We start from the raw sequence: 27,102 nt of genomic DNA, 5'->3' as shown, positions 1-27,102 counted from the left end.
CAGAAAAGCAGACTTTTCTAAAGGCCCAGAAAACATGGATTATAAATCAAATATTGGCAGAAGGATTCAAGGCCATATGTAGTAACTAATATTATTTTAAGTTTCCCTCCCCTAAGTAGATTTCAAATAGAAAGTATTTCTTACAATTTCTTTCTTTAAAGAGAAAGTACAGAGTTGCAGTAAATACCTTATTTAAATACTCTTCCTGTGGCATCTTTTGGACACGCTGAATGGCCTTATACATCATTTTCTCACGGAAAATATTAACATCTTCGCGTTCAACAGCTCCTGAGCCACTCGAAGCCACAAGTGCATAGGTGCTCTCATCAGCTCGAGCTCGACCACGAGCCTACAATTTGCAAGGAATACAACATAAAGAGCACAGTGTTCCTACAACACTGCACAACATTTTTTCTGAGTTTTGTAATGGAAGACATGTACTGTTCCTTATGCAGTGTCCCCACAGAGCATTTTTTTTCCACTTACCTGTGAAAATAGTACTCAGGAGATTTGTGGTTAGCACAATATCTTCAAAGCAGAAACTGTATTTTGCCACCAAAAAATAAGCATGCTTTTAAATATTAAATATATAACTATTTGTGTTCACAAATTAAGTGAGAAGATGGACAAACTGGTATTCTGATATGCAATTATCTCTTTTTAGCTGTTGGTGGTACAAATGTCTTTTATATCAACCAGTCTGCTAAAGGGCTTACTGTTTGTATAGAGCTTTAAATGGATGTTACACCATTACACATGGAGGCAAATTTTATATTGCATGCCAACTGAGGATGGCAACTGGAAATGAACATTGTTGCAAGAACATTTTGTCTTTTAGCATGCAAGTATTTCAAAATTATCTCCAAACCCTAGGTATATGATTTACCATTTGCATATTCCAAACAGAAAAGCACTTTTAAAAATATGTATGCAGTAAACTCATACCTGCACCATAGCAATTTCATTGGTGACGAGGCCATAGCGAATAACGATGTTACATTCTTTGATGTCTAGGCCTTCCTCAGCTACAGTAGTAGCAATAAGTAAATTTACATTTCCACTTCGGAATTTATCAATAACTTCCCTTTGCTCATTCTGTAAATTAACAAAAATCAGTACATTAGCTTTCAGTATTAGTTTCTGTCATTAGTTTCTTCTAATTAAGAGGTTTAAGAAATTATAGTCAAATCATTTCAGAATGGAGTGCCAAACATCAAGTGGCTTAACAACTGCATTTAAGCATCTTTCAGGATCACAAACAAGGAGTTCCTATTGAATATAATAGGTGTTCAGCACCTTTTTTGAGGGGGGGAGGGAGCCAAAGCCAATCTTAAGGTAACTGAGCTTGGAACTTTGCAGCCAATTTCATAGACGCTAGGAGTTTTTATAATATAGTTGTTCTATCATTTTCAAATTCTTTAAGTAGTTATTCAGAGGTTCTGGATTTCTACCATTTCAGTAATTTCAGCTGAAAGTATAGACTTCAGCACTTCCAAGTCAAGTTCCAAAGCAGTTAAAATTCCCCATAATAAATGGGGACCATAATTTTGGTGATCTGGGGAGCACCAAAAAGCACAGCAATAATATATTTAAAAAATAAAGCATCCAAAACACGGACTTCTGAATTAGCTGGATATTTCAAACAAACTTGAGCAGAGGGACAGAAACTTCCTATTTTCTATATTCAGTTTCAAAATGCAGAGGCTATTGTTTTGTTTGTGCAATGTGGTGTACAGATTAAATACCAAATTTTCATAGAACACAAGCAACATTGAGGGAACAATTCCTAACTTTATTTTGAAACTGAGAGCAGCTGAAGGAAATGGACTCTGCCCAGCAGTAAACCACACCATTTCTGCTTAAATGCTGAAGTGGCAATTTTATGGGGAGTGAAAAGCAGATTAGAAGAGAGGTTTTAGGATACTGAAGCACTTTGTTTTGAAAATTTTTAATTTGGAGGTATAAATCATCAGAGAGATGTTGTGTATGAAGTCAACACAATGGTATGAGACAGACTCTTGAGCGATCAATTGTGGTATTTTCATTGCGAATTTTGGCAAATTCTCTTTCAATGATTATGCGTCACTGTGAAGCATGCATATAATTGGTATAAGTTGATTAAGCAATGACATCAGAAAAAAGACAGGCATAATCAACATTGCAATTTTATTTTTCAATTCGGCAGCTAAAATATAATTTGAATTACTGTTGTCCTGATAAGTATAAACTCATTTAACCATCACATTTTTGCTATTGCCATTTTGTTCCTTTTTCTTCCTATGCCTCACTATAACTTGTGTCCCTTTTGACTACATAGTCCTCTAGGAAATGGCTGCCTGTTACTCCTATTGCCATAGAATCCAAAGCTAAAAAAGCTTGTTTCTTGTGGAAATAAAATTATTCTGACACTGTTATTCACCTAACCTGCAGCTTATGAAGGTAAGTTGCTGGCAGGTATGAAACCAGACCTCTGAGCTCCAAACTTCAGTTCGTTGTTCTAGTGCTGAAACAAGCTGTTTTCTTAAATGATGTACAAGATTTTAATGCTGTAGTGCATAGTTCTGTACCTGAGTCATGGGTTTAATTTCACTGTTATGTCCAGCACCGATAAGATAATGGGCCTTAATTCCCACTTCTTCAAATTTTGGGTTATCCTTAATCCACTGGAATAAAGCAAAGGCACTTAGCCGAGTCTTTGTGAAAATAATTCCTCTAGGTTCTTCAGTCTTCGTGAACTCCTCCATTAAAGTGTTTCGCAACTGTATTAGCTTCTCATTTTCATATTCTGGCTTTCTAGCCAACTCTTTCAGCTGTTTCTTTTTTGCTTTAAAAATAGCAGATGTAAATTAAGAGAAAGTAACCATGTAAAATAACAGCTCTAGAAAAAAAAACCCAAAGTGAAGAGCAGCTTTCTATATAATTCTCCCAGCATGGCTAATTCACATCCAGTTTGAAGAGCTGTGGCATAGCACTTATTTTTCAAGTGAGTTTATATTCATTAAAAACACACTAATCAATCAAAATAAATCACCATTAACTTTTTAACACACACTTTGCCTATATTTCAAGGGGAGAATAAGCAAAAGAAAAAAACTGTATACACACCAGAAGTGGTACAGAGTTAAGTGCACTATATTAAAGAGCTAAATCACAGCTTATAGTATTTGCAAAACAGTTTTAAAACAATGGAAAAAGTCTGACAAGGAGAAACAGATTAATATGCACAGCCCTCAGAGCTGATAATGTTTTTATAAATTTAGACATAAATTGTCCTTGGGGCATTCATTAAAGTAGGAAACCTCACTAGCAACATGCAATGTAATAGACACCAGGATGGGCGCATTGTTATCAGTATCGCAACTTTTAAAGACATTTCCATACACTCAGTGAAATGTTAAACGAATGACTCTCTTTGACAAGCACTATTGACCCCGACCAGGGAGGATTCCTCATGTGTTTTAATTTTTTTAAAAAATTCTAATATTTAAAAGCCTACACCATTGTCAGATGATCGTTCAAACACAATAATAACACTTTAAGGTGCAGGCCTTGTGTGTTAAGATATTACAGTCACTCTGATGTCATTACCCTGTGCAGATTATTGCACTGCACCTTGTCCAATGCAATGGTAGTCAATGTATCACAAAATACTACACCACTTAGGCAGTGGCTTTCTGACTACAGTCTTATTCATATTTTAGAATGTAATCATATACAAATACATACAAAAAGTAGGTAGCTGTAACAAACTCCCATAATTTCCCCCCTTAGTTAAACCTGCACTAAGGGCTGCAGTGAGTTAATCACCCAAAGATGAACTCCACTCTTAAAAGCTGGAAGAGAAATTTTAGATTTTCTTCCATTACTCCTGGCACCTTCAGTGGTAAAATCAAAACAAATTGGAATAGAATTTATTTTTCACTATCAGGTTGTTTGCTTTCATTTCCACAGGTAAATGAAGTTCTATCTAGACAACTAAGTTTCATTTTTTAGTTAGTTTAACTTTTTGGTTCTCAGCAACAGCTCAATACTGAAGTTCTAAATAAGGGGGCATAAAGAGAGGTATGAAGAGTCATTAAAAAACACAATGACATTATCTAACCTAATCTATTTTTCGAAAAGTTTTTTAACGTTTCCTGAATTTCTTAATGATGGCATTCTAAATTTCTAGTTCATAGGATACATGAAGTTGGGATACATGCTGCAGTACAATCTATTTTCTTTTGCACTGCCCAGGAGCCATAGGCAATGGGAGCAAACTTGTCTACCTCTTCCTCATTGTAAAGGCAGTAAGGGGAAAAAAGAGGCAAAAAAGATTACTGTGTCAAGAACTGAATGAATCCTAGTTCCAAGGTGAATGATCTGAAAAAAGGCAACTAACTTTGGTGTTTGCAATTTAATCCTCTGTTTAATTCTCTTGCTAATTGCTTTTTACCAGAAACTTACTCAGGGTCATCACTCCCACCTCATAGTATATACATAAACAAACTTTGGTAGAAAGAGTTGGTTAAAAACCTGTCATTTCATTACTTTTGTATTCCATTTGCTCAACTTTTTGCCCCTCAAGAGTGTCTACTGGAATACATACTCTATGCATCTATCAGAGTGTACTCAGCAACACTTCATTGCAGAAAAGCAGAGAACAGTTTTTACTTACTATCAGCAAAAAGAAAGTGCCCTTGGGCCAAAGCTGAAGAACTTGTACTACATGTTGGGATGTGATCACACTATGATGTTTAATGTACTCCACACTGTATGAACTGGGACATCCAGATACTGTCATAATAAATAACATGGCAATCTCTAGGATGTAATAATTAATGGACCCATGCAAATCATGTTAATGCATAAACTATGGATTTCAAATATTAAATATCACAATGGCTTTCAAACTTACCATGAAATAAAGCTATTAGAAATTCATCTGTTTCATCCTGTTTTGATACTGCTGGTTCATCATCATCATCATCATCATCACTCCTTACTGTCTTCTTACTTTTCTCCTCCTTATAAAAGTTATTTAGGTGATTGTACGCATCCACCATTCGGATGGTGTCATTTATCTGGAGAGCATCATTGTATTTCTTCAAGTGTTCTGCACACACACGTTCCTTGCGTTTTTCTTCTTTTGCAGCTAAAAGTGAACAAAAAATACAAAAACGTGCCTGTGTATAGAATGACTCAAAGAAATCCAAAGCTGGGATATTTTTGCTATGCAGTTACCTCTTCTCTCTTCTCTAATCACCCACTGTTCATATGGCTGAGTTCCAAACTCAGATTTTGGATGGAGCTGGCAATAGTTTTGAATGTCTGTCATGATCTCAGTAATTCTCTCTCTAAATGGATCCTAGAAATAAATTGATTACCAAAGTAAGCAAGCATCATCTGGCAACAAAAACATTGGCTAGTACTACACTGAGTAATTTTTTTAAAACATTAAACCTTACATTAAAAAACAAGTAAGGTTGCTAAGTGCATTTAGAATTATGGAAATAAATAGTTCAGAATATTACAAAAATTACACTGTGAAATTACACTGTATTTTTTTAGTGAATATAATGTCACTCCAATACAAACATTTCAATTATGGATCAGAAGATCTTTTGACCAGATACCTCAAAAATATAACTCATGTAATTAAAAATTTAGTTCTATTTGACTTTACTGGTACTTTCTATACAGAGGTAAGCAGCAGATAAATACACACATATTCAAATTAGCACTACAGATCACAATAAACCTATAGAAAAAGAGCATTAGCTATAAGTTTTTGATACCGTACAACACACTTTCAAGGGCAATATAACTTTAACACTCATTTGTCTGAAAAAACATACCCTTCTTTTGTCATCTGCAATCACAGTCTTCTTATATGGTTCCTTCACCTGATTTTTCAATTGGGAGGCATGCTCTTCAACAGTCATGATTCTACATGCATCAAGATTGGCACAGATCTGGGAGAAAACAAAATGTTATTTCTTTTAACATTTAATGAGTTATTCCACATGAAAACTGAATGCAACAGAGCTTCTCATTTAGATATTGGGTTTTATATAACTTTATTTTCTTCCTACAAAAATTGGATACAGACACTATCAGCATAAGAACGGCCAAGTCTTTGAAAAGCATTTGAAAAGCTGAACAAGTTATTTTTAGGCCAGAAGTGATCCTTGCACTCAGGAAAAAACTTGTAGATCAGCCTGCAAAACCGGTATTTTGAGAAGGAAAATATACCATCAATACTTTGGAAGAGTAGATTTTGGAGCACAAAACAAATAAACAAAAACAATGGTGAAATAGAAAAAAAGAAAATAAATGTTAGGGAATAATTATAAAAGTAAGAGCTGGTCATGAGAGTAGAAAGTAGTTTGAAATTATCTTTCGTGGAACAGGAAGAAAAAGACAAAATTTCTGTGCTAACTGCACAACTGAACTGGACTTTTCTGCTTTTGATCTCTTCCGAGAAGAAAATATGTACATTTCTGTCACTAAGTCTAAAGTAATAAGGGAAAACCTTAAAATTTTTATGAGCAGAGAAAACAGGAAAGGAAAGTCTGGCAGGCAACCTTTTTAATGTCTTCAGCAGTAGTTATCTATTTGAGCTTGCATATTCGGATTACATTTCTTTAGATACAAAATCCAGCATCCTATCATTAAGATTTCAGAGCTGATGAAAAGGAATTCTCTGCTTTTTCCATTGCCAGAAAGTTTTTTGTCTTAAAATACCTCGCAATTCTATCTACTTCAATCAGCTTAAAAGCTTTTTGCAGGCCTCACCTATTCAATATTGCAGTCTGTTCTTGTGCAATTTGCTAGTCAGGAGTTTTCACTCGAGTACTGGGCTAAATTCTACTTTTGTATTACTAATGTAAATCCATGGAATTTCAAGTAAAACAGAGGGTTTTTAAATATAAAATTTAACCAATTATCTCCAGTCAGGTGTTTATGCAACACTCCCCTCTCAATGAGTAAGTCTAACAGCTACATTTGTAAGCTACCTGTACCTCACAAGTGGTTTCTGCTGGTTTAAGTATTGCACTTTGTTTTTCACTTTCTTGGATCCACACAAAAGCCCAGCTTAGTCACTCTAGAAATACAGATATAAAATACTGTGATCTCTCTAGGATTTAGGAATACACAGTGAACTCTAATCCATCAATGGAAAAATAAGACTTTTATTAACTATAAAACCTCACTATTTTGTGGATTTCTTGCTTCTGACCTTAAGAATTTTTTTCAAGTGAGGCAATCTTTTAAATTCCCTTTTCAGTAATCCTACTTCCCTGTAAAGTAACCTTTACTTGTATATGGATTTCCATTGATTTGTAGTGGGTCAATTTGCTGAACGGCTGTGAGCTGAACTCCCATGTACACATGAAAAAAAAAAAACAGGTTATATATTTGGAGCCTAACACTGACTTGAAAAGTTTTACTTGAACAAGACAATATACCTTTAATGGTTTGCAAGTGTGAGGGATACTTACTTTCAGAATATGTTCTTCAGCTTTTGAGTAGGATGTTGCACCTCCTACACCAGGTGAGGCTGTAAGTCCCAGAATCTGAGGCTGTGGGATCAGTGGTTTGTTTTCTTTTGCCAGCTTCCTGTTCTTCATCTTTTCTTTTAAGTAACGTCGCATTATATTGTTGTAGACACCTTCCTTTTGAGTGTGATGACACTCATCGATAATGATGAGTGAAAAATCTGGGAAAAAAAAAGGACCCCTAAAATTATTAATTTTCTTTCAACTGTAGAATTTATGCGACTAAATCTTCTTACAGGTAAGGACACTGTGGAAGAGAACTCATCAGTTTGTCTGAGCCCTAACATATTGGGAAATTTGTAGTGCTGGAGGAAGGCATGGATGAAAGCTGTATATATTTAATGGACTTTGCAATCTTTGCTGCACTCTTGATGTGTCAAGTAGTTTTACATTTCACGTAATGTAAAAAGCTTTTCTATTTTTGCAAAACCAGTCTGATGGTATAAAGAATTTCAGAGAGGTATTTTTAATAAGCAGTGGTAAGAACATATCATAGTTTAACTCAATCCTATCTTTTCTATCCATAACTGTATCTGACAAACTATTTGTTTGTTTCTGAGAAGATACAGAAAATGTTAGAAGCCTTTCAGACATTCTAGAAAGGCCTGTCCTGACCAAAATATACTTCCATTTTATAGCAACACAGAGATTTCCTCCCTATTCCTGTCCAATTAAAAGATTTGTATTACTTTATGGATGTGTCATTGGAAAGAATAAACAGATGGTGGGAGCAGTACCAATCATCTCTCTTTTGTAGCGGAGGAAAGTGATGAAGATTCAGACAGGTATTATGTACTTTTTAGTCAGATCATATTTACATGCAACAAGTAAAGTACTATACAATAAGGAAAATTAAGATTATTTTTTGTTCTAAATTTCTTACAAACATAGAAAACATCTATTGGCATATGCAGCCAGTGACATATATTTCAAGGTTGTGATTTGAAAGACTTATGAACATTTCTCTGTTTCTTTAACAGCAAAACTGGTTTACGGAGCTCCAGCTCTTCCTGGAGCTGGCCAATAACTCTCTAATTCGACATTGTTTCCTACAATTGGACAAATGTTTGTGGAAATAACTGTAAAGCAGATTACTGAAATGATCAGGGTGAAACTCTTTTTTTCCTTCTTTTTTTTTTTAACCTGGACAATTCCATGGTCTTGTTTACACATTAGCTTGCTCAAATTCTTGCATCACTACAAATGAGTTTGCAAGAACTGACAGCAGAAGCTGGAAACTAACACAGAGCTAGAACATTCTCAGCTGGCCTTTCTGCCAGAGAATGTATCATGTAATTTTGTCTTTGAAGAACCTAAAGAAAGGAGGAGACTGAACAAGGGAAATTTTATTTAAAGGCTAAACCAAAGCCTACCACTAGGAAAGCAAACCAGTGCTCCATGTCACTGGGGAAATCTGATTGTCTTCACACAAGTGGTTCAGGAAGCCAGTTTGGACTGATATGGTTTTGAACCTAAATTTCTCTTTATTTCTAAGACTTCTACGCACTGCAAATCTTCAGAAGCAGTGCTGGCAGTTTCTCAGTTATTTTGCCAACATGAAATTACTCCCTTTGATTTTGAACATCATCTCTGTAATGCATACTCCTATCATTACTCAGGAAGAACCTAACCCACCGGAAGAGATATGCTTCTACTAAGGAAGCGATACACAGCTTTTAGAAAGTCCACACAGTGACTTCAGCCCTTTGTAAAGAAGGTAAACATTTGGTAAAACACAATTAAGAGACTCCCCTCCATTTCACTGAGGCTGGAATTCCATGTTACATGTATGCAGACCCCCGTGGAAACAGATGAAAAATGTATGAACAGAAATTAGGAATAAAAAAACTTATAACTAATTAGGATGGTTCATATAGGCTGTGAGTTAACCAAGGCATAGCTGTAAAAATGGAGCTGGCTCTGTTCAGGCTTGTTTGGCTTTGGTCCAGCTGAACTTACTAGCACAGGTGTAATAGCAAGGAAACACGTCCCTGTTTGCAGGGCCACCTCAGTTCTGGAAAAAAATACAGCTCCTTATGAAGGAAACTTTGCAAGGTGTGAAACCCATTCAGCAAAACACTTCATTACACAAGCTGGTTGGGACTCAGTCCAGTTCTAATGAGGTCAGCAGTTCCCATAGAAATGTTCAGGTGTCTCTATATGGCATTCCCAAATGATTCAGGTTTGGGAAGGTTTATTAACTTAGGTGCAGTAGAAAGGAAATAAGTATCAGAAAATCTCTGGTACTCTGCCTAGGTTAATAAAAAGGCATTCTGAAGGAAGGGAAGCAATTCTTAAGTACCCAAGTGGCTCTGCACGAGTTAGTTTGGATCAAGCAGTACTCCAGTCAGCACTAGGCACTGATAGACACAGACTGACCCCTCAGGTTTCTCTGCTGTCTCTGTAACACCCAGATAAGTCCTTCTTTTATCTCAGATCCATTATTTTGAATATCATAGCTCTCCCCTCAGCTACATCCTCCCCCATCTAAACAAGAGTTGACTGCATGCAGATAGAGGGAGAAGTTAACATCTCACTGAGGAGGGTCACTGTAGCACAAATCCTGGAGCTGATGTCATGGGCTGTTCCATTATTTGTATGTCACTGGCAGATAATTCCATTTCCTGTCTGATCTCCCATAGATATCTGCCACTTTAGTATTCTGGGCAAACAATTATACCTCATCTCATCTTGTATCTTTTGTTTTCTTCAACTTCATTCATCTGTTGTACGAGACCATTATATCTGCCAAGCCCAGAGAGATAGTTATAAGTAACCGTATCTCTGTACGTTAGCAAAACTGTAAGAGTTTAAATACAACTTTTATAACAGATTGGCTTTTATCTTGTGTTCCATTGTATTTCTCAAACTACCAACTACATCTGAGTTATAATTTTTTTCTCCCCCTGTTTATGGCTTCTATGTGATATAACTCAATGGTCTACCAAGCTTGGAAAGTGGAACCGATACAGCTGCATTTGCACAAAGTTGTGCTTGAGCTAGATAAAATAGCAAGCACAACAAATATTTAATACAAATGAACTGTAAGAGTCTAATTTGGCTTGAAAAAACTGATGCTCATTAACTAAGATCTCTAACTAACTCTCAGCTTGCATTTATAAAACCAGCCAACTGAAAAAACATTAACTACTGAATGTGGCACATGTTTACTCTGCAATTTTCCAGAATAGAGACATACTTTTAGCCCTTCTGTAAAAATTTCAGAATTAAAAACTTGCCTGATAACTGGACACCTTCTTCATCTTCTTTGGCTGCATTTAACAATGAATTCTCAAGGATCTGCGCTGTACTGATGATGACATCATTTCTTCTGACAACTTCAGGAAATGAGATTTTCAGCTGAGAATCGCCACTTAAACCAATAACCTGATACCAACGCTTCAGGAATGGATTAAACTCCTTTCGTAAATGCTGCTCTACCAATGGTACCTGAATAAAAGTTTCCAAAGAATTTAAACCAGAGCATACGTAGGATTAAAAATACATGCCTGTTTACCAGGAATGTTGTTAGTTGAACATACACTGTGCAAAATATAATCCTTTAAAAAAGCAAACATCCTCTTATTCACTTCAGGGTATGATTAAAAAAACCCCACCAAATGCAAAAAACCAAAACCAAGCATTAAAAATTTCCAAACCAACCCCTCCCCTCCAACGGCTCCTATGAAACCTTTTTGTCCCAAGAACTTTGGCTTAACTGTGCCTTAGAAAGAATAAACAAACCATGCATGCTCTGGCTCTTTAACTGAGCTTAAAACATGGTGTCAATTTTATTCTTATAGGAGGATATGGATATCTTTTATTATTTTAATAAAATTCTTAAATGTATTTCTATATTTTAATATTACAATACAAGATTACTTTATATTATATGTGCTAAAATTAACTGTAAAAATTACAGCAATTATCAGAAAATCTGACAGAATATTCCCTAACTACTGTGAGACTCATTAGGTGGCCTTCATTACCAAATCCAAACACAGAATGTGAAAAATATTTTTGTTTTTTAAAATATGATTTTAGTTCTATTCTCTTTAACATGAAATAATTTTTTCCAATAATGTGGTTATTAGGGGACATCTAAATTTGCACTTGCACTGGGGTAAACTAAAATCATTCATGCTTGCACCATGATGATGGTGCAATGGAGATGACAGTCTAGAGCTGTATGCCTTTAAACATAGCTACATCCGGAGAAGCTGAGAAATGTGTTTATATTCATTTTACAAGTTCTGTATCAACAGTGCACGAGGTTTGAAAAATACTGTTTTTTAAAAAAATGGACCAACATACCTTATTAACAAGTACTATAACTTTTCCGGGCTCTGATGCTCTTTTCTTCTTATCCAAATGATCTTTGGTAATGTAAACAGCCACTCTGGTTTTACCACTGCCTGTAGGGAGACATATTATAATATTCTCCCCATCCAGTGCTGGCTTTGCAACTTCCATCTGGTAATCTCTCAGGATCAGATCTGGCTCAGGTGAAGCTCTGCTCTCCATTTCATCTTCATCTAAGGGTACAAAGAAATATAAGTATCAAACAGGAGGCACAGAATATTTATCAGAATATTGAACAAATGTCAAAGGGAAAAATATTAATTTACTATCAGAAGCATCTTCTGAATAAATAGAAACAGGGCATATTAGCACAGGTAATGCTGCTCTGTGGACCTGTCCAACTCTGGATCACAACTGCTTACATCCAGTCACCAACCAGGGTAGGTGGAATAAGCCACTGTATGTCTTCACCCATCTATGTTGACATGACTATTACTATGTATGAATTCAAATGATACAGTTCAGTAGCACTGGGACCAGCAAAGGTTGTGTTCAGAGCTGCAGTATTTATAATCTAGCCAATCTTATGTGATGTTCTCTTTCATCAGTACTCAAATTTATTTGGTTGCAAGTGAGCTACCGTTTTAAATACTTCCCAAAGGATGAAAAAAAGGATGGAGCCATAGAAAGAAAAAGAGATAGGGACCACTTAAAAAATGATGAAGGGGGCTATAAAGTATATAGATCAAATAGATAAGAAAATGCAATTGCCCATACAAGATAGAGCTAACTGCAGAATGTATCACACCTATTCATGGTAGACTGCGCTGCTTCCAGACTGACTCATACATAATGCAATTGAGCTGTTCACTAAAAAGCCATACACATTTGCCACCTGAAGGCCAAAACCTTCCATCTATCATATAAAATGCAATGGCAGAGAGTTCAGATCTATGGCTCACAGATGAAACAAACAACATTCAAAAGTTAAAAGTGGGAAAATGCTGTTGCATTATTTCAGGCAGTAAGAAAAGCAAATCAAGTCTCTTGAGTTTACATATATTTGGGAAGTCAGAAATTATATATATTAGTATCAGAAGGATTTATTTCAGTGGAATTTTGGGCTTTTTTTTTTTTTTTCCTACAGGTATGTTTAAATCACCCTTCAAGTATTAACTGTTCTCAGTGAAGAAAAGGCACAAACTCATTCTACCAGACTAAAAATGAGGGAAAAAACCCTGTAGTTTTACTTCCTGATGATATCATTAAATGAAAAATCATGAGGATTTTATTATCACTGACACATTACACACAAAATAAGTGTATTTTTCTAGTATCCCTGATTCCATTAAATAAAATTAAACTAACAAAAAGTAATGAAGCTTGATAAAATACTGCTGATGGAAACATCCAAATGCCATTCTTAAGTGTTTTTTGCTTGTTTTGCCTTTTAGTGTGAGTGCAGTACTACCTGGAACACAGGAAAATTCACACCAGAGAGTACTTGCTGTTACTTATCTGACTTCTACTACTCTCTTTTGAGGAAGAACGTTGTTTGCTTTCTGGTTGGCTAAATTCAATAGTTTAATCATACTGAAACTAGCACTTTATCACCCATCTGTTTGGTTAAATTTCAGTTCCTTAACATCCTCAATTAACTGTCCAGGCCTAAAAAATATTTAACTTGGCTCTCTCATACCTTCCTCAGCCCCTGTTTAGATAAAGCCTAATACAGGAATCTTTTCACAGGATATGATTCCATTAAAGAATTTTCATCATGCACAGTATAACTTTAGGGAAGTTGTCTGCCTTTGTACAAGGCTCATATGAATCATTGCTCTGGGCTAAAAGAAACATGATAATTATTCTTCTATTGTCCTAATTCCACCATTTTTTCTTAAATGAAAAATGATCCTTGCACAGAAAACTGCGACTAAATCCACATGATTCTTTGCATTAAAATCCAAGTCACGTCAGTGCATTAAGACACTCTACGCAAACATCTCTGTTAATACAACAGCCTTACTGCAAAATTTCAAATTATAAAATCCAAAAAGATCACAAAGCACATCTGTATCTCCTTAGCTTTTTTTCCTCATAGTTGCTCTCACTGAGTTTACTAGGCATGATTAAAAAGCACAAATGTTTTTTAAAACATTGTAACTAGTTGTTTTTAAAGCCCACATGAAAACAGAACATATGACAAGTAAACATTGGGAAAAAACATCTATTCTGCATTCTTCACATAACTGTAGTGATTTATTTTTTTCTGCTGGACTACTGGACATAGCTAATGCCCAGTTTACTTAATGGGAGATTTTTCAGCAATCTTAAAGGATCAGGCCATATATTTATATGTGCTGCCACATACCAGCAGCCTGTATCAGCCTCACCAACTGATATAATGTGACTGTCCACACAGCAGAGAAGTTTCTGTGCCCAGACATTTCACATGACACAGTGAGGAAAAAAATACAATGTGACTGATGAGTCACCTCAGTTGATGCAGAAGTGCAAAGTATATTCTTCAGAGTCAGCAATACATAGACTAAAATCCTAGCTATAGGGCAGCAATTTAGACCTGAGCTATCCTGAATTTTTTGTGTACTTACAAAATACATGGATTTTAATATTTTAAAAGCTTGAAACTATTTTAAAGTGTTTATAGTAAACACTTTGCAGGCATATGAGATATAACATTTACATTGACTTTACTGATCTAATACTAGCTTTATTAGGCAGAGCTGGCCTGAAAGGTACCCAGATTGTTTCTAGTCCTTGTACAAGACACAGTCCCAGCACAAACTTTATAAAGGCTAGATTCCAAAATGTAACTTGTTCTTCTAGAATTCTGTGTAGGTAAACACAGGCTGTTCACCATGGTGGAGAGCTGGAAATTCGTTCTGCCTGAGGTCTAAGATTAAAAAAAAGAAGGAAAAAAAAAGGGATGTCTTTTACAACAGCAGTGTTTAATTGGGATCAGAGTATATACATAGAAAGTTCATATCTGTCGGCAAAGTATTATGTAAACACAGTCCAATACTTAGTTTAAAACTATATTTTGAACTTGCACATATGTTTAAATGTGAGATTTGCAAAGGTCTTCAGATAGTAACCTCCACTGATTATGTTGCTTTTACAAATAGGGCTACTAAATTACTTCAGTCCAAAGTGGATCTTCATTACTGTTCTGCAGGTACCCTGGAAATGCTTCTCCTCACCCTTAGATGCCTCTAAAGCATGTCCCATTCCCTCTCACCCCATGCACGGGCCAGACACAATCTAGCTCCTCTCTGGGAGCAAAAGAAGGACATGTATGTGGCAGCATTATAAATATTTGTACAGGTGACTGCACTGGATGACTTCAGGAAGTCCCTTCCAGCCTATGTGATTCTATCATTCTGCATCACACATCACGGACCATTTTGTATGATGATGATGTCTAGAGACCAATTCAGACAATCTCAGTAAATCAACTCTTTTGGGGCAGGGACTTAAGTACAGACCCATAAAAATGGCATCTGTTTTCCAACAAAGTAAGAGGAATTCTGGCACCTAAATATTGTGCGCTAGAGTTCACAGTGAAAGCCTTCCACTGATTTTTGTTCTAGACCATTCACAGAGTGCTGACCCTCCAGAGCTTATTTTGCAATTACTAAATAACAGAAGGGAAACACACCTGAATCACTGGTTGTGCAGCTCTGTCCTAGGTTTTCATTCATGTTACTGACACTTCTATCTCCTATGGAGACATCTGACTCTAAATGAAAAACACAAACAAATGTAGTATAGTATATTTGCTATACGAATATAAATAGCAAAAGCATATTGTTTTCTCTCTCCCTAAGTTGTTAAAATAGGCTAGACAAATGTCTGGCAGGGGTGGCTGAGGTACAATTTCCTTTATTAAACTTCTTAGGTAAAGAAAAAAACTGTGAGCAATATAATTCATTTTCTTAAGGGAGAAAATATGGAGTGGAAGATGAAAGTCCAAAACATAGCAGAGATAAGCAATATGGGTCATGATTTATTGTTGTCAGGCATGTATGCTCTGTTTGCTTGAAAGTAAGGGTCCAGACATAACTGCCTGCATGATCCCCTCTAGTCCTATTTTACTGTATCTTTTCAGAGGGGTGAAGAGCCGAAAAAAAAAGAAAGAAAACCACGTTGGTCTACTGGATACACAGCGCTGTTGGCAAACTGAAGACATTCTCTTTTACTCCCTGTAAGCCATGTGAGTTATATCTGTAGTAGAAGAAAATCAAAACCTGAACTGTGATTTTTTTTTTTTTTTTTCAAAAGGGCTTCTTCATGTAACACGAAAAGAGTAAACCATAGTTCCCAGGTAAATAAAAGCAGAGAGGAATTATTAAATTTTCCAAACTGTTTGCAAGTAAAAGCAGAGACCGACAATCCTGTTACACCCAATAGAAGACTTGGACCCTGCCACAGAAATCTGGCAAGTTTACTGTAGATATTCTCATGTTAAGCTCTCCCTCTGCTGGGCAATCAATGTATTACACTGACTGTTTTTACAGTCACAAGTGTAATTTATATAGCTAGATTTTGCAAAACTCAGTCCTTTTAATATCTAAACAGATACACAGTTTTTCTGGAAAAATCTGCTGCAAACAGCCTCACCCTGCACTGTCAGCTTACCTGCGGCACTCTGCAACTAAGCTCATGGTGTGCATAAGAAATCAGTCAGAATAATAGTGTTGACCTAAGTTTTCCTTAATTAGCTACTGAACTTGTCCTATCAAGTTTTTCATAGTTTTTTCCAGTGAATATCCCATTATGGTCCATATCCATATTGTCCCCAACAAATAATTCATGAAGCAAAATAGATGCTGTGAATGAGAGTTTAGAACTGAATGGAAGTTACAGTGTCTTAGAATGGTACTCCTGAAATATACACTACAAAATCTTGGTAAGTGGGGTGGAAATTAAATCTACTCTGCATTCAGTAAAAATATGAAGCTTTGACTTCCCTTTATGCAAGTTTTGCTCTCCTTGAAAGATGAATGAATGACAGAACTATTCTGCTATTTCACAGAATGAGTATAATACAGACAATTGAAATGAAGCTACTTTAGCTACCACTAGGAGTCAGATATTTGTTTAAGTCTTTACTTTTAGTTTTTCTAACATAACCATGGAAAGTGATGCAAACATCTGTCTTGCTGTCCTACAGTCTTCATAATTTCTACCATGCAGACCTCAAATTCTGATCCAGCTATGAATCAACACCATCTGTAGGAAGTGTTAAGATGGGCAAGGGCACTAAAGACTTTAAGTGCCTAAATTAAAAGCCTAGTCTCCTAGAAATCAATGCAATCAACAGAAGGGCACTTACTTAAAAAATATATTCACAGCAGAAGCCTAATTTATATAAAATTTCCCTATCATTATATAATAGCATGCCTTTAATATCATATTAAAAGACAACAATGCCCTGAAAAAAGAAGAAAACCTCACCAGTTATAATCTGTGTTCAAAGACCTGTGACAAACTATTAAGTAGCATTAGTGGAAATTCCAGCTATGAAGATGACACTGCTATCTCTTGTTTTCACTTTCTAGGAATCCATGCTGATAGGAAAGAGAGAACAAAATTAAAATTCTATGTATCTATTCCATGTGGTCTCCCATCTAAAATAGCCTACTGAAAGATGTATATGCAGCAGAGAATATGCATTTGCAAAGTGTTCTGTACATAACTATCTGAATTACAATGTGCAGTATGTATTACAAATGAATCTCTCAACAGAAAACGTCAGTGGTGAAGTGAAATGCAAAATACTTGTCTTCCAAAGAAAAGGTTGTCCTGGTTTCAGCTGGGACAGAGTTAATTTTCCTTCTAGTAGCTGGTATAGTGTTATGTTTTGGATTTAGTATGAGAAGAATGTTGATAGCAACCACTGAAAACATCAGTGTGTTAAGTAGTGTTTATAATAAGTTAAGGATTTTTCAGCTTCTCATGCCCAGCCAGCAAGAAGGTTGGAGGGGCACAAGAAGTTGGCAAGGGACACAGCCAGGGCAGCTGACCCAAACTGGCCAAGGGGATATTCCATACCATGTGATGTAATGTCTAGTATATAAACTGGGAGGAGTGGGGCTGGGGGGATATCGCTGCTCGGGAACTAACTGGGCATTGGTCAGGGAATGGTGAGCCATCGCCTTGTGTATCACTTGTTTTGTATATTCCAATCCTTTTGTTATTATTATTGTTATTTTATTATTGCCACTATTACCATTATTAGTTTCTTCCTTTCTGTTCTATTAAACTGTTCTTATCTCAACCCACAACTTTTACCTTTTTTTTTTTTCTTCCCAATTCTCTCTCCCATCCCACTGGGTGGGGGGGAAGTGAGTGAGCGGCTGCATGGTGCTTAGTTGCTGGTGAGGATTAAACCATGACAAAGGTGAATAATGTTCTCCTTTTACAACCATGGCAACTTTCTTGAATTATTTAAAAATAAAAACAGTAAGCCTTTCCAAAACAATGAAGATAAAAGAGTTGATATTCTAATAGCTGTTTTTACCACTTTCACTAGTCTTTCCTTACCACAGTGCTACTTGCACATTGTAATGCAGCATATTCCACAGAAAGATTTTCAGTCACTTTGCACTGACTAGTAAGTATAAAGACAATGGAATGCAATTAAAAAAAAAAGGATCTATGAAACATTAGTTTAAAAAGTCTTTCTTTCCTGTCCTGTGCTACATTATGTCATAGAGTAAGTTTCAAACATCGGAAAATATATATGAAAGACCAAAATATAAACAGGCTATTGAAATTGGTCCTACTTTCAAATTAATGGGCAGTTTTTCTAACCTAAAGCATTAAGGGCCATTTTGTGAGATATTATTGAAATCTCCAGTTAATTACAGTGTAATTATTTGTTCCAGTCAAGTTGTTTTTTTTTATGAAACCGGCCTTGAAAAACAGAGCTGCTATTTATTTAAATTGTTGTTTATACAGGTAACTGTAGCCTTAATCCAAGTGTTCACTTCTGACCTTGCAAACTTATGGCTTTTGTGTTGTTTTTTGTGTGTGCAGTTTCTCATCTGTGTTTTTGCATGCACAATTTCTCTTCAGTTTTCTCTTAGGCTAAATGATCTATTTCTGCTTTGTCTTTATGACCCTACTGCCCTCATACCTTCTGACTCCCTCTGTTTCAGCTACTCCAAAAAAGGGTCAAAGGAGGGAGGCTTTAGATACAATGCAAATTGCAGTAATTTCAAGTGACTTGAAAAAGCTTTTTTCTCCTTGAAATTTGTCCTCAATATATGAAGGAACGGTAGGAGTGTACTGCAAAACTGACAATACTTGACAGCATCAAATTGCAAATTAAGTGGGTTCCCAGCCTACTTGGAAGTAGAGTCTGGGCTCCAGTTGTATTTTCAGCTGCCTCATCTAAAAATAACAGTCTTATGAGATCATGAGAAATGATGGAAATGGAAAAAGACTTGAGTTTGGATAAGTCTGTGTGTACAAGTGCATAGAGATCAAAGCTTACTGCACTTCAAGATGGCTGAATGTGAGTCAGTTCTTCTACAGCCATCTTCATGCAGCACTGTCTGCTGGCAGCCCTTGCTATGTTGCATCTACACTGCTGGTTTAGCTCTACTCAGAAGTGCATGTTTACAGTGAATCTGTCAATTGTTCCCACTTATAATACTTTGGTTCATATCACAGAGCTGGCTTGAATCAGAAGAACTCCTGTCAGCTGAAACCAAATGAGATGTGTTCCGGCAACTTGCAGGCACACAGTTCACACCAGACTGAAGTCGATCTGAACCAAACTGCCAGAATTCATGTAGTAGGTACACCCTTAGCACCATTTCACTGAACAGATCCACCCAACTGCACAAACTGCTAATACCCCATCTATTAATTTCAGTACTGTTCAGTGCTGAGAAGACCACAGTTTTCAGGCCAGAATTAGCTTACGGCAGGCCAGTTAATAGCGAATAGATCTAGTTACCTGTAACCCTCAACTTGACAAGAGTCAAGTAGAAGATCAGGCTAACAGCAGTGAAAACCCACCCTCGGTTGTACCTTCAAGGCTACAATTAAGAGTCTCAGCCTTGCCTTGAAAGGACCCTAAGAGTGAGGATAACTCAGTCTGATCCATTCTGAATCATCATTAAATATCTGGCACCTCTTCTGTATACTGCCAAATTACGTTCTAATCCAGGAAAACCAAGTTGATATTTTTGCTGTAGTTAATAATTCACTACTTGCTACAAAACATTGTGATATGCTGTTAATATCATGCTAAATGAGAAATAGGCTACTACTGTTGCACACTGAAAGGCTGCAGTTTTCAGAGCCAATTTTTTTTTTTTTAAATTTATTCATATTTGATAAAAAAAGAGCAGCCTTAGCAGTCTTACTCCTTTGGCTGAGTAAGCCCACTAAAATAATTTCAGGCATGATTTATCTCAGTTGTAACTATTGTTTGAGCTCCATCTGAACTTGTAACACATATGAATGGTTCCTTAATCATACAGCATATGTTTAAATCATTGGTTCCCAGCTATGTCTGGGAATTGTTGCTGGTAATTGCTGTTGTTCATAATCAGGTCCCAAGGCATGTTTTTAAAAGTGGATCCATATGAACAGGCCACAACAATTTCTAAACATTTGTACTAAAAAATGTACTTCTGAGCATGTGATGTGACAAAGGTTGTTGGATGCTCTGTAAATATAAATTCTTAAAATAAACAGAAAATTTACTTGTTGGACATCGCTAAAGGACTTGCCAAAACCAAAAATGTTTTTCAATATAGAATTACCAACCTTGTAGAAAGAAGTACTTAATACAGCTGCAGTTATAGTGGTACAGAAACATTCCTCTTGATTTAAACTTTGTCAACACTGGGAGGAGTTGTCAATTGTAAACCTAATGTTTTCATTGGATAGTATAAACCTACCATGAACAGGTCTGAAATAAAGTATTCATTTAATAACTTAATATTGATAATTAAAAATATTAATATGTTTGAAAATGACTCATTTCTTCACACAGTAAATTAAAAAAATAATAATACAAAGTTGTTAAAGTGCTATTTAAGAGGAAAGGAAGATCATTAATGTTTCTTAATTATAAGAAAATCAAGCAGCCCATGGTAGATAAAGCACCATCATTACACCCAGGATACAGAACATGTCTACATGAAGGCTGCACAGTGTGCTACAGGTTTTTTGGCCATTTACCTCCTAAACCATTCTGCACTGTGCTAGCAAATTGGTTTCTGAACCAGCTCTCACCTTTCAGATTAATTAGTTCAAGTATGATGACATATTCTTGTCCTAGAGCAACTCTTTGAACTGAACAAATTTGTAGATCTGACCCTTAGAATTGCTATTGCTCTTAATTCATAGGAAGAAATAGAATTTACTGCTTCCGAAAAATTAAGAATTACTTTTTCCATGCATTCCCTTCACCTCAACAGTACCATATGTTCCTGAATTTCTGAGCAAGTTGGGAGCTAATGCACCAAGAACGTTCCCTCAGTTACTTGCAGTTACTAAAGTTAACTGGTACCAGCACAAAATACCAGTTAGTGGACATACCTGAAACTACAGAATTCGTTCCAATACATGCTTCCAATACACTGTTCTCACTGCTGAAACTTTCATTCACGTTTTCTTGCTGTTTCAAATCCTCTACTACGGCATATCCTGGTTGGCTTATAACTTCTGTTTCTTCATTTGTACTGTTCTTCATCCCATCTTGTCTATTCTCTGTTCCTAGAAAATAAGTAGAAATTCCAAGGCACTATAAAACATTTCATTCCTTTTAGCGTGGAGCACGGAAAACATAGAACTAACCTGTATTCATCATGCTCATAATGGCATAACAAATGGTCTTGGTCTTGACTTAAACATTATAGCTTGGAATTTTGATGTTTTTATAAATATTAAGAAAGTTGTTGGTCATAAATCTCAAATATTTGCAGTCACTATAAAGATCTGAATATTGAATTTGTGGACTAAACCATGTTTCCTACCTTCTCAATTCCATTGGTCCTGTAAGCTCATAAATGGATGTACCTTACAGCAGGACTAGAAAACTTGCCCATAAAATAGAAAACCTGAGAGAGCATTCACAGAATGTTTTCTTTCCTTCCACTTCTTTGTCTTATTTCAAATAAGGAAATCATTTCCCTTTGACTTCTCTGTTCTTTTATTTTTATTAGACTCATGCAGAACTAGGCATGCTCCAAAGGCAAAAAATGCTGTTCAATAACTTATAAACGTTTTTCACAAAAAACTGTGTAAGACCACATTCCAGGGTTTTCCAGATTTGGAACTAAATTACTCCGCAATTAGAAATTAAATTTAAAGAAATTAATAGATTTAATTTACTTCAAGATTTATTTTTTATAAAGTTCTCAATGTCTGTGTGTAGGTGTCTGCTAATAACAATGTATTTTACTGTAACAAATCACTGAGGATCAACCTGGAGTAATAAAATGAAGCACCACTCTTCTCCTTCCCAGGTACCCAATGAACCTGTTCTTAGTGTTTCTTGTCTATGACCTTTTATCAGTGGATGCTACAACAATCGTACACTTTACATATCTACACACGTACAGGACTGCGTACATGGAAAATTTCTTATCCTCTGGTAAGAGCAACACAATTTACGCTTTACATATTAATCCATACAGTTTCCTTTAGGGCCTGCATTGCTCAAGATTACTGAGAAACTGTGGAATAAATGCATTCATTCAGTATTGCATTAAACAACTGAATTAAACTTAAGTTTTACCCTATATGGTCTGCACTATACTGAAAATTCAGAAATGCAAAGTTTGAAAAGAACTGAAAATAAAAATATGAAAAAAAATTAATTATTTGCATATTTGCTAAATATTTATTACTTTGTTTACCTTACTGACAGTAAAGTAACGAAGACAAGAATTTAAGCCTGACAAAGCTGCAACACAAAATGAAAATTAGGATCACAGTAGCTGACCTCAGCTATTCCCAGCATCTGAACTTCACTCAGAACTATCTTCTGAGGCTCTAACTTGGTTGCCCTTGTCCTGCAGACTGGAACACTCAAAGACTTTTGAACTGCACACTCAAATATGGCAGCTGCTTATCCGTGTCTGGCAGAAGACAGGTTGATTCCCGTCCTCAACTGGAAGAGACACCTTCATGCGCCTTTTATCCCAATCTTAATGCATTGTCCCATATGCAGCAACTAAAAGTACAGAGATATAGTTCTGGTGAGCTCCTGAAGCGAGAAGGCTGAAGCTGCTAAATGGGAAATCTGTTAAAAAAATTTAGTCTTAAAAATCTTATAAAACATATGTGGAGCCCAGTAAAAAATGAGGGATAGAGTATTTGGGGGCTGCTTCCTTTTCCATATTTTAGAATCCAGGGGAGCACTGGGATAATTTTACAATATCATAATCATTGTATAGGAATAAAAAGTAGTAGCTGAAAACCTATAGTTCTTTTCACTTCATTTCTGTAAATAATCTCTTTACTAGTTTATTCTGCTACTTATAGTAAATTTTATACAATGTCTTGAGACTTATGACTGTCTTATCCTCAACTGCAATGTACTTTAAAATGCTGCATATATTTGTAAACCATTCTATAAAGGAAACACTAGCTCTTGTGTTGAAGGAGAAATCCAGGAAATGTTTGGTTTGTTTGTTCAAATTAATCTTCAGAATATTTTTTTATGAATTATTATAAAAACATCACATTGAAAACCAATGGGTTATAAATGGTAAGGATTCAGTTTAATTACAACTACATACATATTATTGTAATTCTGATATTGCTTAATAAGGATTGTTAGTGTTTAAGAATCTATTGAATAAGCTGTTAACTAACTTGATTTTGAAATTCCCAGATAAGTGAAAGCATTAGTCTCAGTGTCACAGCAAAATCAATACGGTGAGAACCCTGCATTGTTTCTTAAGTAACGGTACAAAAAAAAAGATATATTAAAACCCCACACATTAGTACTAGTGAAATAAGATGATTACCTCCTGTATTTCCGCTTAAATCATCTGCAAGGCCTCCATGCTGGGTTTCACGCAGAGCAATCAAAAAAGGAGAGAACCAATCTTTCTTATGCACTATTCTGCTCAGTAGCTCCCTTGCACCATCTCTGTTCCCACGATTGTCAGTAACAGTGTGGATCTGGTGAAAATAGAAAACAAACCCAATCCTGAGACAGACTTTGAAAATGGTTCAGGGAAGTTAGTAAGAATAGTGTAGGTAGAAGAGCATTTCCCTGTCATCATTAAAACATACTTACAGATATAAAGTGGGCCTGCCACTCATCAAAAGAGACTCACTCTTGGAATTTTGTCCAACCTCATGTTTATCCCATATGGTTTCAGGAAGGATATATAAAACTTACAAAACCTGAAATTTAACTGAAGAGACTGGTAGTACTGGACAATGGTTATAATAATAATCACTATCTAATAATAATTATTATTATTGTGGAATAATAATTGGTGTTCATACTGGTTTAGGGAGTAGCCAACCTTGATTAAGGAGAAGTGATGTCATACAGCTTACCAGAGCTCAGACTTAATCTGTAACACGGAACATTTCCCTTCCTAAACTCTGGCTTCATCATCTCAATTCCCACTTAAAGATACAATAGCTAAGCCTCTGGAAAGTGGCTATTGCCTTCAAAGAAGCTATGGAAAAGTATCCCCAGGCTTTCATTAGCAGAACTTGACGTGTGATCACATGAGGAACAAGATGACCATCCCAAAAGCAAAGCAGCCCGAGACAGGTGTTCAGTCCTCAAGGGCAATTTTCTCGAGGCTCAGCAATCACCCATCCCAATATGCAAGAAAATGGGCAGGCATAGCAGCAGGAACTCCTGACTGAGATTGAACACTAAAAGGAAGTGCATGGGAAGTGAGGGTAGGAAGAGGCAAACAAAAAGGAATATAGAAGCACATTAAGAGAGCCTAAGTGCCGTTGGAGTTGAAACTAGCGGGATTGTGATGGGTAATGAAGGGCTTAAGGGAAATACCAGCAGCAAAAAGATGACCCAGGGGAACATGTGAACCCATTATCAGGAAATGGAGCCATAACCTCCTAAAAGGCCCCTGCCTCTGCCTGCTGTGTTAACCAAGCTCAGCTCCCCATCCACTAGGGTACAGCTGGCCCTTACTGCTACCTGACAGTCACCAAACGAAATTACATATAAGATTGTCATTTAACTGAGATGGAACATTAAACTACCTAGAAAGTGGATGGAAAAGCTCAGGGTGCAAATATGATGTAGTTCTACCCTCAGTTTGCCAGTCTTTCCCTTATTGCTATGGCAAGTATTATTTTACTTTCTTCTTCTAACACTGTTTCAGGGTATCCATTTTTGGGGGTTCTAAGTAAGTTGCACACTAGTCCAGGCAAGTCATTCTTAGCCAAATGGAGTAAACACTGGCAAATGTTTTCATCAAAGGTTAACACTCTCTCTTTCTTGTCAAACTGGTATTTCTGCTCTGCTTCACCGTCTAGTATGATACTCCTTATTGAACCTATGGCACAAAAGGGGAGGGAAGGTCTTGCTTTATTTTAACTCAAGTATTCTCTAGGACTTTACAGGCCATCACTACTTCGGGGTATGGTTCAGGGGCCAGAAGACACTTAGTGATCTTCTGAGCCTAAAGTCTGTGGCAAAATGGTAAGTAACAGTAAAGACAGCCATACTCTTTCCACTTAGACGCTGGCTTAGTCTAACCCTCCGTTCATGGCGTTTTTCTTTCCCTGGTTCTCAGCTGACATCCCACCTGCTGGCCCATTGCCAACAGTCTTCGTCAGCTTACTTGGAGCATCATTTCTCTTCTCCCCCAAGCTTGGGTAGTCCCCTTTCATTTTTGCACTTACGAGGCCATTTCTAGTTACGGCTTCCCACGTACCCCACAGCTCTCGGGGGTGGCCAGTGTCTGTGGCGCTGCCTGGCGCCTGGCCTGGCAGATGGGCCACTTACCCGATCCAGGTCCTCGTCCTGGAAGATGCCCATCTGCAAGCACTTCTCGGCCACCTGCATGGTCTGCATTTTATCCACCAGCGTGCTGTGGAGCAGCTGCACCAAGTGCACGCAGAGGTCGTGGTCGGCCTCCTCGGCCGGCGAGGGCAGCTGGCTGAGGCTGGGGTTCACGTAGCAGGCGGCCAGGCTGCAGCCGCCGTGCTCCAGCGCCTGCAGGAACTCGTGGAACCAGCCGCACCCGCGGGGCCCCCGCTCCACGGCCCGCAGCAGCTCCTCCGCCCCCTCCACCTCGCCCCGCTGCAGGGCGGCCGCCCGCACCTTCTCCCTCTCCTCCGCGCTCAGCGAGGGAAGCCGGTCCAGCACCGGCTGCACGCGGATGACCTGCTTCAGCCGCGGCCTGAAGCAGGAGATCATGTAGAGGAAGCGCTCGTCTCGGGTCTCCGCTGCCATCGCCGCGCTGCCGGCGCCCGCCGCTCCGGGACGCCTCTGCTGCCCGCTGGAGGACGGCGGTGGGCACGGGGAGGGCTGGGGGAGGTGTGGGTGTGCCTGCAGGGGCGGCCGGGGTCGCCGGAGGCGGGGGTCCGGCTCGGCGTCAGCGAGGAGCTCGTCCCGCGTCCCGCTCGGCGCCTCCTGAGGCTGCCGCCCGGCCGGCCCTGCCCCGCTTTATCCCGGCCCCGGCGCCGGTTTCGGTTTCGTTTGCGAGTTCGGTGTGTGCCGGCACGGGCCTGCCGCGACGCGGCGGCGGCGGCAGCAGCGGGGGGGGCCGCGCCCGGCACCCGGCGGGAAGGGCACACGACTCGGTGTTACTCCTGAATATTTGAAAGGGAACCTTTAACAGGAACCATGAGTTTAAAAAAAACCCCACAAACTGAAGTGTATCCTTCACCTTCCAGCTCGTGAGTTTCTCGGGCCGGTCACTAGTGTGTCAGGGTTTTCTGTGCTGGTGGCTTTCCAGGCCTGCAGCGAGAGATGCGAGGCACTTCGGCGGTGGTGACCCCAGGTGATGGGAGTGGTCCGCAGTCAATAGCAGGATAAGCCTTTTTTGCAGAACACGGACCCACAAAAGGCCACCTGGGAAGTAAAGCTGACCTGTATATTGTAATGGTTTACTTTGGGTATGTTCTAAGAGATTGTTTTTGTGCTTTTTCTTTTTAGTGTGAAGAATTGCACCTTGCATACAGAGCAGGAGGCTGTGACGCATGCGATAAACTTCCTAGAGGACTCTGTTGGATAGTCTGGGATGTTGGAACAGTCTCTCCCTGA

The 27,102-nt window shown here is 37.7% G+C and overlaps 1 protein-coding gene across 3 annotated transcripts in view; it reads right to left on the bottom strand.

Annotated features, from left to right (window-relative positions):
* Nucleotides 1–26,408, bottom strand: part of IFIH1 (interferon induced with helicase C domain 1) — a 29,254-nt gene extending 2,846 nt beyond the window's left edge. The window contains exons 1-13 of one of the 3 annotated variants that reach the window (XM_010567601.1): nt 25,840–26,408; nt 23,867–24,023; nt 21,429–21,605; nt 15,523–15,603; nt 11,856–12,076; nt 10,781–10,991; nt 7,485–7,702; nt 5,838–5,954; nt 5,224–5,347; nt 4,898–5,134; nt 2,568–2,824; nt 946–1,095; nt 188–349 (exon numbers count right to left, since the gene is read on the bottom strand). In XM_010567601.1, the coding sequence (XP_010565903.1) occupies nt 188–349; nt 946–1,095; nt 2,568–2,824; nt 4,898–5,134; nt 5,224–5,347; nt 5,838–5,954; nt 7,485–7,702; nt 10,781–10,991; nt 11,856–12,076; nt 15,523–15,603; nt 21,429–21,605; nt 23,867–24,023; nt 25,840–26,289 (2,562 nt within the window). In that variant the 5' untranslated portion in view covers nt 26,290–26,408. The remainder of the gene's footprint in view (nt 1–187; nt 350–945; nt 1,096–2,567; nt 2,825–4,897; nt 5,135–5,223; nt 5,348–5,837; nt 5,955–7,484; nt 7,703–10,780; nt 10,992–11,855; nt 12,077–15,522; nt 15,604–21,428; nt 21,606–23,866; nt 24,024–25,839) is intronic. The other 2 variants (XM_010567591.1, XM_010567582.1) reach the window with 2 other exon arrangements.
* Between the last annotated feature and the right edge of the window lie 694 nt (nt 26,409–27,102).

The sequence above is a fragment of the Haliaeetus leucocephalus genome, unplaced genomic scaffold (assembly GCF_000737465.1).
Source record: "Haliaeetus leucocephalus isolate CR32 unplaced genomic scaffold, Haliaeetus_leucocephalus-4.0 Scaffold1, whole genome shotgun sequence".
In the NCBI taxonomy this organism is placed as follows: Eukaryota; Metazoa; Chordata; class Aves; order Accipitriformes; family Accipitridae; genus Haliaeetus; species Haliaeetus leucocephalus.
The sequence above is the reverse complement of the archived record's forward strand: the minus strand, read 5'-3'. Positions and strand labels throughout refer to the sequence as shown.